At 35.7% G+C, this 18109-nt stretch overlaps 3 protein-coding genes across 4 annotated transcripts; 2 read left to right on the forward strand and 1 right to left on the reverse strand.

Annotated features, from left to right (window-relative positions):
• Positions 1–1772: 1772 nt before the first annotated feature.
• LOC125576525 (T-complex protein 1 subunit theta-like) lies at positions 1773–3383 on the forward strand. The gene is made up of 2 exons (XM_048736792.1): positions 1773–2436; positions 2510–3383. Exons 1-2 carry the CDS (start codon positions 2311–2313, stop codon positions 2723–2725), a joined length of 342 nt encoding a protein of 113 aa, XP_048592749.1. The 5' UTR covers positions 1773–2310; the 3' UTR covers positions 2726–3383.
• Positions 3384–3931: 548 nt separating this feature from the next.
• On the forward strand, positions 3932–7546 carry LOC106356426 (AT-rich interactive domain-containing protein 6-like). 2 transcript variants are annotated; one of them, XM_048736793.1, is made up of 14 exons: positions 3932–4179; positions 4396–4666; positions 4760–4893; positions 4985–5024; positions 5394–5446; positions 5531–5576; positions 5724–5816; positions 5927–6049; positions 6148–6196; positions 6288–6357; positions 6463–6529; positions 6635–6685; positions 6989–7081; positions 7176–7546. In XM_048736793.1, the coding sequence occupies exons 2-14, from the start codon at positions 4409–4411 to the stop codon at positions 7269–7271; spliced, it is 1173 nt and encodes a 390-aa protein (XP_048592750.1). In that variant the 5' UTR covers positions 3932–4179; positions 4396–4408; the 3' UTR covers positions 7272–7546. The 2 variants fall into 2 exon arrangements, with proteins under 2 accessions (XP_048592750.1, XP_013651638.1); XM_013796184.3 differs by having other exon boundaries at positions 6288–6351.
• Positions 7547–10239: 2693 nt separating this feature from the next.
• On the reverse strand, positions 10240–11741 carry LOC106356427 (AT-hook motif nuclear-localized protein 27). The gene has a single exon (XM_013796185.3). The coding sequence runs from the start codon at positions 11246–11248 to the stop codon at positions 10319–10321; it is 930 nt and encodes a 309-aa protein (XP_013651639.1). The 5' UTR covers positions 11249–11741; the 3' UTR covers positions 10240–10318.
• Positions 11742–18109: the final 6368 nt, after the last annotated feature.

Raw genomic sequence — 18109 nt, forward strand, 5'->3', positions numbered from 1 at the left:
GATACGAAATCAATAATTATTTTAAGTATTTTTGGTGATTTGAGTATACTTTAACTATTTCAGATATTTACTTTTGACTATCTATATATATTTTCAAGTATTTAAACCAATTTAAAAGTATCATTTTTGATGTTTTATATACGTTAAATCTAAAAATAATTAATATATATAAGTATATAAATCTATTTTTAGATAAATTCGGATATCCAAATACTTCGGTTCGGATCAGATTCGGTTCTCTAAATAACAAAATTTTGAATAATTAGAATATTTAATCAATTTATGTTTGGGTTTGGTACTATATCTTTGGATCGGTATCAGTTATGTTCCTCGGATTCATTTTTCCAAATCCTAATAATTACATGAAAAACAAATATCAACATATTTTTCAAAATATACACCCGTGCGCCTGCGCGGGTCAAAATCTAGTTTTTACTTATACTAGGGTCGGCCCGTCCTACGGGCGGGATTATAAATAAAAAATAATTAAAATAGTTAGAGTAAATTTCTATTATAAAATTTGATATATAAATGACAATTAATCAAATGCTTTGTTGGATTAAAACTATACTAAATATGGAATGTTTATTACATAATATCATATGACACTATACGGAATGAACCAACAGAATATCTCTAACCATTTTGGAATTTATGTTTGTGGCAACAATCACTTTATGATATGGAAAATGCTTTACTGCCGCAGTCGAATGTTTATGTTTATGTAAACAATATAAACATAATATTGTCTTTAATTTTTGTATTTTAATGTTGATATACCTCCATTTTTAATATGGGATGTTTTATATGATTTTTTCTAAATTATTTTATTTAATTGTGTAAAGTTACTGTAAGTAATTTCATTTTCCAAATTTACATGTTTGTAAATATATATTTATGTTAGTGAAAACACACAAAATCTATATTTTTGGAAAAACATATTCATGATACATTTCTTACTTTTAAAAACATTTATGTAGTTTTATATAAAAATATTTCAATTAATAAATGTGAGTGGAAATATAAATAGAATTGGTGTCCAAGAAAAAGCTCCAAAATTTCATTTAAACTCTCGACTGTGTATATAATACCTTTGTAATATTATAATACCATATAATAGATGAGGTTCACTATTATGTTATTTTCTTTTTACTTTCAGGTTTTTTTTTTTTTTTTTTTTGACGTCAAAAGGCCATTCTAACTTTTTTTTTTTCTTTTTACTTTCAGGTTTAGGATATCTGAGAACGTCATTATATATGTTGGTTCCTATGCTTTTTCTGAATAATATTATATTGTGTTTTGTTCCTTGTATAAGGAGGACGCATCATCTGATATAACAAAACTCATGATTTGTTCTTGTTTCCTTCAAAGCTCATATTGGAGCACTCATAAGATTCTTAGTTTATTAATAAAGTTTTTATTTATTAATTAGAGAAATTCAAATTCTAACAATCAATGAGATAATTAATATTTGAAAAACTTTAATGTATAAATATTCTTTAGTTTTGACTTTTGAATTAGATTATTTTGGTTAAATGGATATTGATCTGTATTGTGTATTCCTACCAAAAGGTATTTTATAGTTGAAAACATATTTCTCTCTCGTGGTCCCTAAACTTCCGTATAATCTTAATTTCATCCTGCGGAACTAAAGATTGTCAGATCGACACCCAGAGTTTAAAACTGTAATCTACCCGTAAAGCTTTAAAAACGACGATGTTTAAGAGTCTCCAAACCAATGTTACGGAGAAAACAGAGTACTTCAAAAGGTTTCTACTTTCTAGGGCATCCCAGATACTTTTACACTCTCACAAAGCAACAAACTATAACAGAGAGAGAGCTTTGATCTTTAGTACGGGAAGAGCTAAGCTTATAGATCGCAATCGGAGAAGATGCAGCTGTACGGTATCCAATCGATGCTCAAGGAAGGCTACAGACACCTCTCTGGCCTAGAAAAAGCCGTCATCAAAAACATCAAAGCTTGCAAGGAGCTCTCCACCATCACCCGCACTTCTCTCGGCGCCAATGGTTCGTTAATCGCTTCCTTGATTCATTTTATCGGGATCCGCGAGTATGTTTCTCCGATATAATTAGAATCTATAGTGCTTGATCTGCTTACGGTTTAGTGAGTAATGTAAATCTGATAGGCCCTTCTTTGTTTGTTAGGATTGAACAAAATGGTTATAAACCATTCAGATAAGCTCTTTGTAACCAACGACGCTGCGACCATTGTGAATGAGCTCGAGATTCAGCACCCTGCTGCAAAGATTCTTGTTTTAGCTGCCAAGGCGCAGCAGGAAGAGATCAGAGATGGAGCTAACCTCACCATCTCTTTTGCGGGAGAGCTTTTACAGAATGCGGACTGTGGAGGAGCTTATTAGGATGGGGTTGCATCCGAGTGAGATCATTAGTGGATATAACAAAGCAATCATTAAGGTTTGTTGGGTTTGTGACTTACCTGGATCACTATTGGTGGCTTTTTTTTGGCTTAAGGAGTGTATGAATGCAGGTTGTTGAGGTTCTTGAAGAATTGGATGAGAGTGGTTCTGAGAGGATGGATGTGCGTAGCAAATATGAAGTTGTTTCTAGAATGAGAGCTGCTGTTGCTAGCAAGCAGTTTGGTCACGCGGAGATTATTTGTTCCTTAGTAGCTGATGTGAGTGTTTCTGTTTCATTGTTGGTTGGTTACTCATGTTTATTGGAGGTTTTTCTTTTAGTTGATTAGTTTACTTGTTCTTGTTTTTTTTTATTCAGGCATGTATTCAAATATGCCCAAAGAATCCAACCAATTTTAATGTGGATAACGTCCGTGTTGCCAAGCTTCTTGCAGGAGGATTGCACAACTCTTGCATTGTCTGTGGCATGGTCTTGGAAAGCGATGCTGTTGGGAGCATAAAGCGAATGGTAAAAGCAAAAGTGAGATCGTTTTCTTTTGTTTGTACTTTGCTGTCCATGTTTTTGTTGTTTTCATCTAATTGATGCGTTTAGAAATTATAGCTTTATGCTTATTTCGTTCTTGGTTTCGATATCTGAATGTTCACAAACCCTTTTTATACTTTCTTCAGGTTGCTGTATTTGCTGGGGGCGTCGACACTACTGCAACAAAAACAAAAGGAACTGTCTTGATCCATAGTGCTGAGCAGGTTAGTTTCTTAACCCTTTGATTTCAGTGTGATAGGGTCAAAAAGCTGAGGTTTATCTGTATTCTTAAGCATGGTTGTGTGTTTCAACGGACTTGCGTAATGTCTCCAGATTTCTTCGCCGGGATTGAAGATTCAAACAGCGATGCTTCACGTCGATTGAACATCTCGAAGCTCCATTGTTGGCATCTCGAATCTCCATCGTTGCTTCCATAGATGGAAGAAGAACATGAAAGTCATGAACCCAAGAATTTTGTATTGATTTTGGGAGGACGATAATCATCGCTCACTATCGGTTTCATGATTAAAATACAAAAGCCCAGAAATTGTTAAGTGTGGCCCAAAGGAATCACGTAAATGAAACGCATAGTATTTAGGAGAAGGACAGGTGTCACATCCATGAAGATTGATTTAGTGACATGGCATCACAGGAGAGTGGCAAACATTTTTTTATATATATAGATTTACATTTAAAAAAAAAACTGCTAAATACAGAAAAATATATTAAAAATTCCCGAGTATATAAAGTATTATGAAATATATTTGGTAATGTTCAAAATTATATTTAGTCAAACATATATAATTTTGACCATTACCAAATTAAATTGTAAATAATAGAAAACAATTGTTTGAGTCAAACATTTCCAAGATTTTATAAAATATTTTCCTTATATATCATATAAAAAATCTTTTCAAATCTCAAAATATAGAAAATAATTTTTAAAAATATATTTTTTAAGTTTGTAAACTATATACTTGGTAATAATATATAGAAATTTGACCCTATGTTTAGCCAACAATGAATCTAGTCACCAAAATCTATTATTATTTTAAAAAAAGTTTTTTAAAATAAAATCTGACCCATTTAATTCATTCCTTCCGCCATTGACAAAGATTCTTCTCCGCTTCAAATAGTCTCTCTCGCTCTCTCTCTCTCTGTCTTCCTCTGCTTCTTTCAATTTCCCCGCCGCGCCACCACCGGAACTCCCTCTTTCTCCTTCCCCTGGTGTCGTCTCCGGCGCCGTCGCTGCAGAAACAGGCAAGCTTATCTCTTTTGTTTTGCTTCTGCTCTTTTCTTTAGTTTTCTGTATCGGCTTTTGATTAGTCTAAGGCTGTGTATTGAAGCAAATACGTTTTACTCTTTTTTTCTGTTCGAAAGCACCAAACTTTAGTTTGCATATGTCTTATAGACTTTTGGGTTTATCTTAGTTTTTGTTTTAATGTTGTCTTTGCTGTGACTACTGACTAACTCCAGATCAAGCTTTTTGATGGAGGATACCAACGAAACACAGTTGCGAGATGTGCCTTGTGTTGCTGATGATGCCCTCAAGGAAGAACTTGGGGATGTGGCAGACAAAGATCAAAACGTTAGTGAAACTCCCCAGCAGCCCCTTCTTCTTGGCCAGGCTAATGGAGTTGCTGGTCACTCTGAAAAGAGGACTCGTGATAAGGTGCAGTTTTCGAGTCCTGAGATTGGTGATGGAAGCGTCAAAAAGCGTAAGACTTGGTTGCTGAATGACCCTGAGGTAACAGAACAGACTGTAATCTCCGGATTGAGTATCACTGTTTTGGTTTTTGAAAGGATATGAGCTTAGTGGTAAAGGTCTTTTGTTTGACAGGCACAGGGAGATGATGAAGCAGGGACGCCAGAAGAGCAGCAGGCGTTTCTCATAGAGTTGGCGACCTTTCACAAAGAGAACTACCTTGATTACAAACCTCTTAAGTTTTATGGGCAGCCTCTAAACGCTCTCAAGTGAGTTCCTGGACAAGTGTTGCTTTTGTTCTTACATTATCTATGGTTAATCAGTGCCTGATTTTTTGCATGTTTTACTTATGCAATGTAGGCTATGGAGAGCAGTTATTAAACTAGGTGGCTACGATGTGGTAATTATCCACTTCTCTAGTTTATTCTTAAACTCCAACATTGCCATTTCATTTTTAGTTCGTTGTTTAAATCTTCTAGGTCATTTAACTTGACTCGTATGATTATTACCAACATTGTGTTTGATTGGGTTGTGGATAACATATGAACTATATATGGGAAAGACTCTCAGAGGAGAGAGATTTTCACTCAAAAGTGATTTTGTTAGGCAGATATGCTAAAGAGTGTTTGATATGCTTTGGGGAAATAAATTTTTGTTTTCCGTTGTTAGCTATATTTGGGAGTTTATATTCAGTGTTTATTGAAGCTTCTTCTGGTATTGAATGTCTATTGGTCTTTAAGATTCCTTTGTTTTTTTTAATGTAATTTAGGTCACCACATCAAAGCTATGGCGGCAAGTTGGAGAATCCTTCAATCCTCCAAAGTATGGCTGATGCTGCCCTTAGACTCTTCCTTAGTCTTTACTGATTCTTCATGTTGGTAACTTGTTACACATTTGGTTTTCCAGGACATGCACAACTGTCTCCTACACATTCCGCATTTTCTATGAGAAGGTGAGTTTCTCTCTTGTGAATAAGCATCATATATATCTATCTGTCTCTTGTCCTTCTTTTTGGTATAGTGGTCTTATTGCAGTTTAATCTATCTTATTATATAGATGCAAGTACATTATGATTTGTGTCTTTTACTTCGATTTGCAGGCACTTCTAGAGTACGAAAAGAGTCTAAGGAAAAATGGTGACCTTAACCTTCCTGATTCAGCATTCAATCTGTCTTCAAGCCACCAGAAAGAGGTAACAATTTCCCCTAAAATAATAGTAAATTACCTTAAAAGTTCGCTCTTCCACTATTTCTCCTTCTCCAAATGTTTTTCTCTTCATTGATATAAGGACTTTGATGTTAGGTCATGAGCCATCAAGGTTCAGGATCAGGCAGGGCAAGAAGAGACTCCGCAACTCGTGCTATGCAAGGCTGGCATACACAGCGCCTTGCTGGATCTAGAGAGTCTGCTGAGACTAGTGTTAAGGTTTCACTTTCAAGTTCTTACCCCCACTTTCCTGATTTTTCACCTGCAGAAGCTTCTTCCCTTGAATCCATAACGATGTTCTCCTTTTTTGGTTTCAGGATAAGGGCTCTAACTCAGCCCCAAAGCATAAGAAACTCAAAAGCATTGGTAAATTTTTTTCTCAAGGCATTTTTTGCTATATTCTTGTTAGCAAGGGTTGCTTAATATTAATGTGTGTTTAAATGGTTTTTCTTTTCAGGGCTGCCAAAGCCCAGACCACAAACTTCCATGGACCTTGTTGTTTCACAAGAAGCAGAAAAACAGTTACGGCAAGCTATTCTTCTCTTCTGCTTATTTGGTTTATTCTAACTTTTTTGTTTTGTTCTTTCAATCCCTCTAAGAAGTAATAGTAAAATATGATTTTGGCTTCTTAGGTCGGTTGCTGATGTTGTTGATGATGGACCCATTGCTGACTGGGTGAAGATAACTGTCAAGGAAACTGTGAGTTACTTCTGCACCCGTTGCAACAAAACATAGACTGCTTGTTTCCCATCTGAAATCTTACCATATCTGTTTTTTTTTCTTTTACTTTTTGAAAATTCACAGAAGAACTCCTTTGAGGTATTTGCTTTGGTTCCTGGACTTCTTCGCCATGAGGTGAGTACTCCCTTGAAACCCTATTTCTGGAAAGCTAAGTCTTTGAATTTTGTATGAATATTGCATATTACTGTGGCAATAGACAGCAAGCACATAGAGAGAGATCTGTTAGTTACCAAAGCAGTACCGTTGACTATTTTTTCTAGGATGTTGATCTGACGCAGCATAGGTTTTTGGATTGTTTGACCTTTACTTAGCATAGAAACTGGTTCTAGTCTCAATACAGAGTTTTGTTGGAGAAATGTCTTTTTCTTAGTGAATTCATAGACAGAGTCATGAACATCAATTTGTTTTCGTTCTCAGGTTCGAATTCAATCAGATCCAGCTGGACGGCTGATTATAACAGGAGAGCCTGACCAGCTTGACAATCCTTGGGGCATTACACCTTTCAAAAAGGTAAAGAACTTTCTTATATATATTCAGATAGCGCCATTAAACGATATAGAGACCGGTCGTATCAAACTGAGAACTGTCTCTATCATTTCACCAGATTGTTAGCTTACCAGCAAGAATCGATCCGCTTCGCACATCTGCGGTCATAAGCTTGCATGGTCGGGTGTTCATACGAGCTTCATTTGAACAGTGACTGCTCTTTAAGAGTGACCTTGTTTTTTTCTTTAGAAATTCATTTCGTATCAGAACAATATTGTTAGGCTGCTGAAGCAGTTTTAACTTGTAATTTTAGTGTCAAGACTACAGTTAAGAGGAGACAATCAAACATTGTATCTTGCTGTTAGATTTTTCTTTTGTAGATGCTGCTTAAAGCCTTTTAGGATGCAACCAACAATGATATGCTTGGTCCGAAATTGGAATGTTATATTTATGTTTTCTTTATAGATATGAATAGTTTTACCTATCAAATCTACTATAGGTTCTATCATGCATCTTTTCAGGTTCTCATGCTTTTTCTGTTTTCAAAAAGTACTTCTGAGATGATTTGTTTTCAAAAAAAGTGAAAGAAAAGTTTGAAATATTTTGGGGGTGTTATTGAAGGGGAAAACAATAGTAACGAGAGAAAAACATTTGACATTTTTCCTGAATCTAAAAGGTTAATGATTATCCCTTAGGAGACATGATAAAAAAATACAAGTTTAACTATTTTTTTCAATATTTTCATCATGACATAAAATTTAAGAAACAAGAAACCATTAGTTTGGTTTGATCTAAACAATGGTTGATAAAACAACATAATGAATTCCTTTACTAGATTAGAAGATTATGTATTATATCAAGTGAATAAACACATACAGGAATTATCTGTAAGTAATTATGTTGCGTGTGTCTTTTATCATGCAGAAAGTTTCCGGAGAAAATTATAAATAGAAACTCAGTTGCGTATCTTCAACTTGGTGTAGCTCAATTGCATGCAAGTCAAATGACATGAACACATGACAATTTGATATTATATATACAAATATACCTACAAAAGTAGGTACTGAAATTCAATTTTATTTATTTTGACGAAAACAATTCTTGCTAAGTGTCTATACTTACAACCAGAATAACATAGAGAGTTAGATGGTTAACTAGAAATGGATTTATTTATAAGGGAATCATACTTAACATATATTCATCAAATCTAAATTGCAACTTTGCAAACCCACTTCTCTTTTGGAATTGATATTGGTTATCTAAAATATTTGGTTATATTTTTTTTTGTTAGTATATTGGTATCTTTTAAATAAACATCTAAGCTTCATCTTTTGTTCCTAGTCAATAAATCTGTCCCTAGGGAATTGAAACAGTCCTCTTTTTCACATTTCTTGGTAATCAAAACCCTTTTTTGTTATCTTGCAGCAGAAACTGACACTACAAATATGATTCATGTTCCTAGTTAGTTTTCCTAAGTTAAGGTCACTAATTCATATGTAATCAACGTGAATTAACATCTACTTCATGTTTCTACTGTTCTGTAACGGTTGTCTTTAATCATTACCTTGGTCCTTACCTAAAACTTCAAAGCAACATTCTTCGTGATCTCGCCACCAAAATCATTTTATCTTAGTTTTTTAAACCGATACAGTACCCAAATATATTTGAGTCGCATATTCTATACTAGCCAATATTAAGGGGGTTTATGTGAGTTACAATTTGTTCAAAGTTAGTTATATTGCCAACCTGTAATGGTGTTGGATTTACAACTCTCTCTTAGAAAGCATCGCTCTCATTGGAGCATTGATGCATATATTTTATGCATGCAAGTAACTGGAGTGTTTGAATGGATAGCACAATAACATGGTCACTCCAAATAACCAAATTAGACATCCATTTGAGATCTTGAACGGTACAAGCGAGCGATTAGATATATTAAACAGTCAAATGATTAAATTACAAGATTATAAGAAATAAAAATAAATATTATAAGAATAGTAAGCGTTTACGTTTTGACTATCAAAGCGCTATCATCTATATAACTAGTGTTCATTCTTATAGATATATTTCGTTGAAGTTTAATAAAGAAGTTAAAGTGAATTTGCATTATACTGCAAATAGTAGTGGGAAATATTTTGGGCTTATGCGTTGATATAAACATCAAAAACTATATATTATACTATGACTGTGGACGCATATTATATTGTATAAAATACTCATATAAATCAACTTATGAGAGTGAGATGTACTCACATCCTATGTTACATGGAAACGGAAGCGGGTACGTGGAAGCGGAAGCGTAAGGAAGCGCAGAAGCGAGATTTTTTAAAATATTAGGAAGCGGGTACGTGTTGGAAGCGTATACCCATATATATATATATATATATATATATATATGTAATTTTTTAAAAAAATTAGGAATAAAATTATATGATTTAATTTTGAAATAAAATATTTATTCATTTATAATAATTTTGAAATGATTTTATATTAAAACTGTAAAAATACTCATAAATTATGTTTACAAAAAATATTATATTAATTATTTTTAATACTTCATAAATAATTGACACAATATGTTTTAATATGTGCTATATCTTTAATAAAAATCTCAATGCATAAAGATAATTTATAGTTTATTTTTGATATTTATATATTTATAATTCAATATTCATTACTATTATTTTTTTTATTTTATATAGATTAAAACTATGGTTTTATATTTTATTGATATACATTGTATTTTTTTTAAATGGAAGCGTGATTCCAAAACGGAATCATAAGCTTCCAACAGGGTTTTTAAAGAGAATATTTTAGAAACGTTTTGGAAGATCCACAAGGTTCCGATTCCGATTCCGGTTCCGAAGCGGGAAGCGGACGTCCGATGAAGCTTCCGTGCGACGTAGCTCACATCACATATATATATTTCATCAAGAATATGTCGTAAACCTCAAAATTCCTTAAAAGAATCGAACTCGTTATTAAAGTAGACCTATATATCTATCAAATCGAGCTAATTATAAGATTAGTTATAGGGTGCAGCACGAAACCCTAGCAAAGAAATACATATATGGAGTCTGGAGAGGTCTTTTTCTAGCAAATAATAACACGAGAGACAAATATGCATTGCTCTAACCTCAAAGACGAGAAGAAAGATAAAAAAAAACAGTAAAACGCAAATATGCATATCAACTAAAAATAATAATTACCGAAGATCCCAAATGAAAGACGACTCCACAAAATGATTAAAACACATAAGATTTAATTAAAAGGTGGTCTTGAAGGTGTACCAGCTCCCCATCCATGCAAATGAGGATCAGCGGAAAACCCATAACCACCGACATTACCTCCTAACTGTCCCTGACCAGTCACTCCCGACGGCGGAGATGCTGATGGAGCTTGCTGCATCTGCGGTGCTCCTCCTCCTCCTCCATCACCGCCTTCTTCCTCTTCCTCCTCGATAGGCAGTCTCTCGAAAACCGCATTTGAGAACGAAGTAGCCATTAGTATAACCGGAGCTGATGCCACAAGCGGGGCCACGACGACTCCTCCAACCACCTGACCTTGCCCTCCGGCCAGAAAAATCGACAGACCACCAGCACCAGGTGGCGCAGGTGGTGGCAAAACGGTTCCGGTTAACGAAAGAATCTCAAACCTTCCATGTAAAGTCACAACTCCTCCGGCTCCAACGCCAACGCCATTTCCAGAAGTGACTGGCTGACGGAGAGTGACGTTAGAAACGGTGCCGTTTCCTCCTAAAACGGAGACCCCTCTCCCTCTCCGCCTAGCGTAAGTTGAAACACTCTCAACTATGTCAGCTCCTGGAGATACTTCAAGAACATGAGATTTAAGCGCATTGGGGCTATCGCGCGTCACTATGATCGGTGGCTTAGCCTTGTTCTTAGATCCTGGTGGACGTCCACGTGGACGTTTCCCTGGTGCTGAGCTTGATGTAGCCCGGTCTGATGAATCTGGTCCACCCGGTTGATGATGGTCTTTGTTTGAGTGATCAGATTCTCTTGAATCATCCGAAGGCTGCTGGTGCTGCTCGTGTTGCTGCTGATGGCGATGCTGGTCAGTCAAGTTGATCCCGCCTTGCGGTTGAAATTGTTGATGGTGAATCTCCGGTCTGAAGAGGTTATGGAAGTATCTAGAATTAGCTCCACCGCCTTGCTCGTAACCGCCTTCCATCGCCGCCGTATCTACTAGTTCTCTATCCCACCACTGTTTACTCGCCGGCACAAATCAACTTCTTGATTCTTGATCCTTCTCGCTCATATATTGATGAGAGGTGAGGAAGAGCGTGAAGATATAAAAAAAGAACTCTGACGATCAAGAGGTCTCAAAATTCATCAAGATTTGGAGGAGCAAGAAGGGATGAGAACAGAACTAAATTAAACAACAAGCAAAGAGAAAAAAGGTAACTTATATATGTCAAATGATCTCTCTCTTAGGTTGGGGAGAGGTAAGAGGAAACCCTAGTTAGGTAGCCTGATTAGGGCAAGAGGATGAAGCAGCTTCTTATTGACTACGAGAGATGTCGTATTTTTAGCGACTCTAATGTGCTCTAGAAAAGTAGAGAAAAGCTTGAGATTCATGTGGCGATGGATTTTTGGTCCTCTCATTGAACGAGGAAAGTAAAAGCAAAGGCAGACACCGATAATTTAGCGGAGAAACAATAACCTTTATTTTATTTTTCTATATTAATATAATTTAATATAAATGTGAAATTATGAATATATGTTTTATAAAATGTATATATTACGCACACAACCCGACAAAGTATGTGAGTAAGTGGTTATCTTTGCATTGGATCCCGAAGAAAACGATGGCTTCGTCGAGGTTTTTCTTTGGCTCCATATAAATAAAAGAAAGATTGTGAAATTTTATAATTTGAAAGCCTGAGATAAGATAAGATTAACAGGTGAGGAAACAAAAGAGTCAAAGGACTATTTGTTTATGAGAAACTATAGACAAAATATAGAAACGCATCATTTTCGACAAAAAAATGTCAAGTGGAAGTTGAGTACAAAGATGATAAACGAATCCCACAAAGACCACACTCACTTTAAAGGCGCGTGACTAACATGGAGTCGACCCATCTAAGCTTGAACCTCATCGGACCGTGACTGGGTATCCTAATTTTCAAAATGCACTGCACCCATATAGTAAAACCTAAAGCTCCTTAACGTGGACGCATGTGGGCAAAATTTTTGTGGAACCCCTTTGAAACTGACCGGAACCGTCCATCGTCATGGCTTGTGGGACCCACGAACCATCGTTTTTGTCAGCGCAACCTGCCGAGACTCAGTGCAATGTACTTGAACCGGACACGTTAGCTTAATCCGCACGTGTACAGACAAAAGTCACGTGCAGTCAAAAGGTCAGAGCATGAAAATGAAAGGCAAGTAGTGTGATCACGTGGAGGCGGTCGGAGACATCGGTACTTAGCCAATACCTTATCCAATCGCACTCCTCCGTAATCTATCCAGCTTACCCATATCACAGTCACTCTTCATTAAGGTATTGTACTTTGGTTCTGCTGGATGAGACGGTCCTAATTATAACTCTTAAGTAAAGCTCTTATGAGGTATATATGATCCTACTGATTTAAATTGGTCAACCCCTTTCTCTTTAATTAATCATATAGTATGTATCAATAATTGATACGTCCAGTTAATTATAGCATATATAGAAGTTACAATTCACCCCTTAAACAAAACCTACAATACTAAAAGAAAGTTATAACTCACCACACCAAAAAAAACCTTACCAATGCACACATGTGTCATTATATAAATCGACCGTTGTGTCCTTGACTACCATAAAAGTTATTTCTATCCACAAACCTGGAATAGAATTTTTAGCAAAAACAAAAAAATCTGGAATAAAATATATCCTGACGAAAACTGATAAAACAATAATTAAGGTGATAATGAGTCCGCTAGCTTGTCTAAAGAAATATTAGTAAGATTTTTGAGGCTATGACAACATTAAAATTTAAAGATCCCTAAACTAAAAAAAAAGATCCTAATCCCTTTAATAATAGTTATTAACCCTACTTGATATGACATCATTTCAATTAAATACATGGAAAAACTGATGATTACGGGACACCCATTTATCAGTATTTTTATATCTAATTTGATTTTTTTTTTGTATCAATCAAACGACAACGCGCCAAATATATATATATTATTTTATTTTTGTAAACTATCGCGCCAAATATATACTTAGAGCATGATTATCAACGTCCCAAAAGCCGTCCTTCGCTATTTTTGGATTAAAAAAAAAAATGAAAAAGGGGATTAATGTGTGGGACGGCCTTAGTTAAGAAGTTTTCTTAACCGTCCCAATGAGACACGTGTCGGCTGAAGGGAGTAAACGAAAAGGGGGTAGGGCAAAATCGAGTCAATTGTGAAACCATGTCTTTCTCGATCTCTCTTGTCTCTCGATCTCTCATCTCTCTTCTCTCTCGATCTCTCATCTCCGTCGCGTTCTCCGGTTATCTCGATCTCCCCACGGTGCTCTTCTCAATCTCTCGGCAGTTCTCCTCTCGATCTCTCGTGGGTTCTCGTCACGGCGGTTCTCCTCGGCGGTTCTCCTCGGTGGTGCCGCAGATGCCATTGACGAATATGTTCGGATGGCTGAAACCACAGCTAGAAAATGTTTGCACCATTTCACTGCGGGGATAATCCACTTATTTGGCGATGAATATCTAAGACATCCAACACCGGAGGATCTTGAAAGACTACTAGCTGTGGGAGAACAACGTGGATTTCCGGGAATGATTGGAAGCATCGACTGTATGCATTGGGAGTGGAAGAATTGTCCTGCCGCTTGGAAAGGAATGTATTCACGTGGAACCGACAAACCCACAATCGTGTTGGAGGCGGTAGCTGGACAGGACCTCTGGATATGGCATGCGTTTTTTGGAGCTCCAGGTACTATGAATGATCTTAATATTCTTGATCGATCACCTGTTTTTGATGAAATAATTAACGGAAACGCTCCGGAAGTCCATTTCCATGTCAACGGAAGGGAGTACGATTTGGGTTACTATCTTGCCGATGGTATTTACCCGAAATGGGCTACTTTTATTCAATCAATCCGACTCCCACAAGGTCCAAAACCTTGTTTATTTGCTAAAAGACAAGAATTCGTGCGAAAAGATGTTGAGCGTGCCTTCGGAGTCCTGCAAGCTAGATTTGCGGTTGTTAGAAATCCTTCTAATTTATGGGATAAAAACAAATTAGGAAATATTATGAGAGCATGCATCATACTCCCTAATATGATTGTCGAGAATGAACGAGATTCCTACCTCCGCACATCAGAATTTCAACAAGGAAAAGATGATGATCCCAGTTTTGTAGTCAGACGGACTACAAATATCCGTACTACATTGGGACGTCGAGCAGATGTTCGGGATACAGCAGGCCATCTACAATTAAAAGAAGATTTGATCGAACATATTTGGGATAAATACGGACATTTACCAAATTTACCAAATGATATGTAATTTTTATGTTTGTATGAAATTAATAAAATGTGTGTTTGTTTTTTATTAATAAAATGGGATGTAAAATGTTTGTAATTTTCTATTAAAGTAATAATTTAGTTTGTTCTTATATGTGTTATTAAATTTAAAATGGAATTTTGTCTTAAAAAAATTAAAAGTTAAGGACCCAGAAAAAGTCCCACCAATAATCATCATTTTAACAAAAAGTCCTTAACAAAGTCCTAATCTACAAATAATAATTAAATACTCTAAGGACTTATCAATTGGGACAATTGATAATGATGCTCTTAGCAGATATTATCTAATCAGTTATCCCTATATATGTATTGTAACAACATACCAAAACAAAATTGTCATCTCAACGCTTATCTCTTTTTTTTTTTTTTGTCGTCTGTATTATAATGGCAAAAACCCAAGGAGGATTTTACAAGATTAAGGTCATCCAGGCCCAGCCATATTAAAACAAAAAAACAAAGAGGCCCACAACGGCCCAGCCAGGAAGAGTCCAAAGGAAGAAGGTGACGAGACTGGCATCAGGTTGAACGAGAAGCGCAGGTCATGCGCGGTAGGGACACGTGCCAAGCGAAAGCGCCACCCTTCTTCACCGACTTGCACGTCATCGTCGGAATTCAAATCGGCGTTTCACCGGACACACCGGAAACAGAAACCCGTTCAATGAAAACCGACGAAGACGATGATTGGAAGTGAAAAGACTTCGATAACAACTCCTTAATCTTCAACACCGGACCGTCAACCACCGGAAACTTCAATCGACACCGCCGAGAGTAAATCCAGTAGCAGAACCACCGTCGTACCAAAGACTAAACCAAACGGTCTCTGCTTAGAGAAAACGCTTCAACCACATACGATCGAGAATTAAGGATCCGATTCACAATCAGATCTGAGAACGAAACTCTTTCGAATCAGGAAAAGCTCAAGCGGAGAGAGTAGACAAACCGGAACATCCGGATATAAAGCCGCCGTCATCACCAGAGGATAAGGTGCGACGCAGAGACTAAAGCCGGCCGCCAAACACCTGAAGAGAAAGCGTTTACGCCAGAACCAAAAATCGGCCGACCACCGAAAAAGGTGCGACGCCGGAAAAGAGACCCACAAGAGTGAAGATACGCCGGATAACACTAGACTGAGGTTTGGTCTCATCACTTTCCTCCGTGAAAGATGGATATCTCTATGTTACTTCAATTTAAAAGTTCAAAAAATTACGATGCATGTTAATTTTGTACCGGTAAATAAAGAACGGCCACTATTGTCAGTCCTGATCTTCAAATATGTTCGTCAATGTTGTGTTGATAGTTCAAAACCCACCGACATTAGTTTTTGTAGATGATAGCTATCGATACTAGATAAATTTACGTTTCAAAGATAATAATTAGAACCAACAAGATCAATCAACAAGTATAATCCAACTCTTTATATCAAATTATCAATCAAATCATACTTTATTTGGCTTGTAGCACGGAATCTAACATGGGTTGCTTTGTATACATAGAAATGAATATAAAGTATATTGACCTACAAGGCTACAAACGTGGATATATTGTAATATTATGAATAACTTTGCTTTTGTCAGAAAGAAACTTTTGCTATTGCTATATACAGTAACAAAAATTTGAACCAAAAATATATATATATATATTGGCAACAAAACATATAAAGAACTATTACAATTCTGACGTTTTTTTTACTTTGACTTTGACATGTTATTACATATACAATTAAGAAAACTCTACAATTAATAAGATGAAACTTTATTTTATTGCTCCTATCAATTTGGAGATCTTGGTATCCCAAATATACTTTTGTTTGCTGTAATTAGTGTATACCATTTTTTTTTACAACGACAATGGTGGCCACGATTTAAGAGGAGCTACTAAAATCAATTAAACTAGTGGTCTCCACTAGATTTTATAATATAAACCAGAAATCACGGATCAACCTTTTTGACAAATGCCTAATCCCATTCTCACAGGCTATCGCGACTTGTGATCTGCCACTACCTCATCCACAAATTTTAAAAAGTATTAATAATCATAAAGCTGGGGAATAAAACAAAATGAAATTTCTTTTAGTGTCTATTCAATAGTCAATATTAGGATATACATCAATATATTAGAATAGTAAGTTTATCATTATCTATTATATACTATTCCATATTAGTTTAGGAAATTAGTTTGATTTATTCTCTATATAAACAATGCATCTTGTAATATTATTTTCATGAGAGTCTAATATAATTCTTCCATAAACACTTTTGTGTTCTTTACTCTCATCAATTTATCATGGTATCAGAGCCTGAACAAAACTAAAAACATCAAAAACATCCATATTCTCGTTTGTCTTGCAAAATCACAGAACAATCAATTCTCATTCAAAAACTTCTGTATTCACGACTTGAAAAAGAAGATTTTTATTCAATCATAGTCTTGGTGTCTTTGCAAAATCGCAAATCATCAAACTTATTCTCTATTCCTTTGTTTCTCGATTTGAAACAAGGAAAATTCATTCAACAATTCAAACATTCATTCATCAACTTTCGTATGGCTATTAGCTCACGAAGATTCAGATTTCTTTACGGCAGTCTACCGGCAGCCGATTCACCCTACCGTGAAGATTGCAAAGCAAACAATCATCTCATTGTAGGATGGATAAAACAAACATTCGAACCAAAACTCAGATCATCTATCTCTACTTGCAAAATCGCAAGCTATGGGACATTCATCAAGCCTCCGCAACGATTAGTGCATGAGCTTGAGGGAGGGTATTGGGAGATCTAGAAGATTGATCTAATCCAATAGTCAATATTAGGATATACATCAATATATTAGAATAGAAAGTTTATCATTATCTATTATATAATATTCCATATTAGTTTAGGAAATTAGTTTGATTTATTCTCTATATAAACAATGCATCTTGTAATATTATTTTCATGAGAGTCTAATATAATTCTTCCATAAACACTTTTGTGTTCTTTACTCTCATCAATTTGTCACTTTCATTATTTTCTACTCGTTTTGAATTTGATACTTTAATACTTTGTACACATATCTGAAGTAAATTACAAACTGTTTTGCAGAAAAATAATTTGGCTGGTTATATGAGATAAATATATAGTGAAGATTAAATATTTATTTATTAGAATTAACTATTTAGTAGAGACGCTAGCTGCAAGCCTGCAACATGGCCAAATTGCCAATTTGGTATGATAACGAGCCCACATGTCTAACTTACCGTTTTTTGATTTTCTGAGTTAGTGTCCAAGGTTTTGGGCCCATAAATAAGGCTCCATACAAAGAGGACAAAATTTTTAGAAACGCCCATGTGTAGGGACACTGACGTGATGTTCATCAGTTTTGATTAGACCCGAGCATTTTATCCGGATCTGAAATCCAAACTATAACCTTCTAGTTTGGCTTGGGTATCAGTAAGGTCATTTTATTCTATTGGATCTTGTTGTGGAGGGCTCATGGGTCTTGTTTCGGATCCGAGTCTGACCCGACTCGTTCGAGATT

This window comes from Brassica napus, chromosome A7 (genome assembly GCF_020379485.1).
Source record: "Brassica napus cultivar Da-Ae chromosome A7, Da-Ae, whole genome shotgun sequence".
NCBI lineage: Eukaryota > Viridiplantae > Streptophyta > Magnoliopsida > Brassicales > Brassicaceae > Brassica > Brassica napus.

Coding starts and splice junctions, on each gene's coding strand:
- LOC106356427 (XM_013796185.3), bottom strand. CDS start 11,248: ATGGAAGGCGGTTACGAGCAAGGCGGTGGAGCTAATTCTAGATACTTC.
- LOC106356426 (XM_048736793.1), top strand. CDS start 4,409: ATGGAGGATACCAACGAAACACAGTTGCGAGATGTGCCTTGTGTTGCT. Junction 4,894..4,984: donor CAGCCTCTAAACGCTCTCAA/GTGAGTTCCTGG, acceptor TATGCAATGTAG/GCTATGGAGAGCAGTTATTA. Junction 6,197..6,287: donor TAAGAAACTCAAAAGCATTG/GTAAATTTTTTT, acceptor TTTTCTTTTCAG/GGCTGCCAAAGCCCAGACCA.
- LOC125576525 (XM_048736792.1), top strand. CDS start 2,311: ATGGAGCTAACCTCACCATCTCTTTTGCGGGAGAGCTTTTACAGAATG. Junction 2,437..2,509: donor ATAACAAAGCAATCATTAAG/GTTTGTTGGGTT, acceptor GTATGAATGCAG/GTTGTTGAGGTTCTTGAAGA.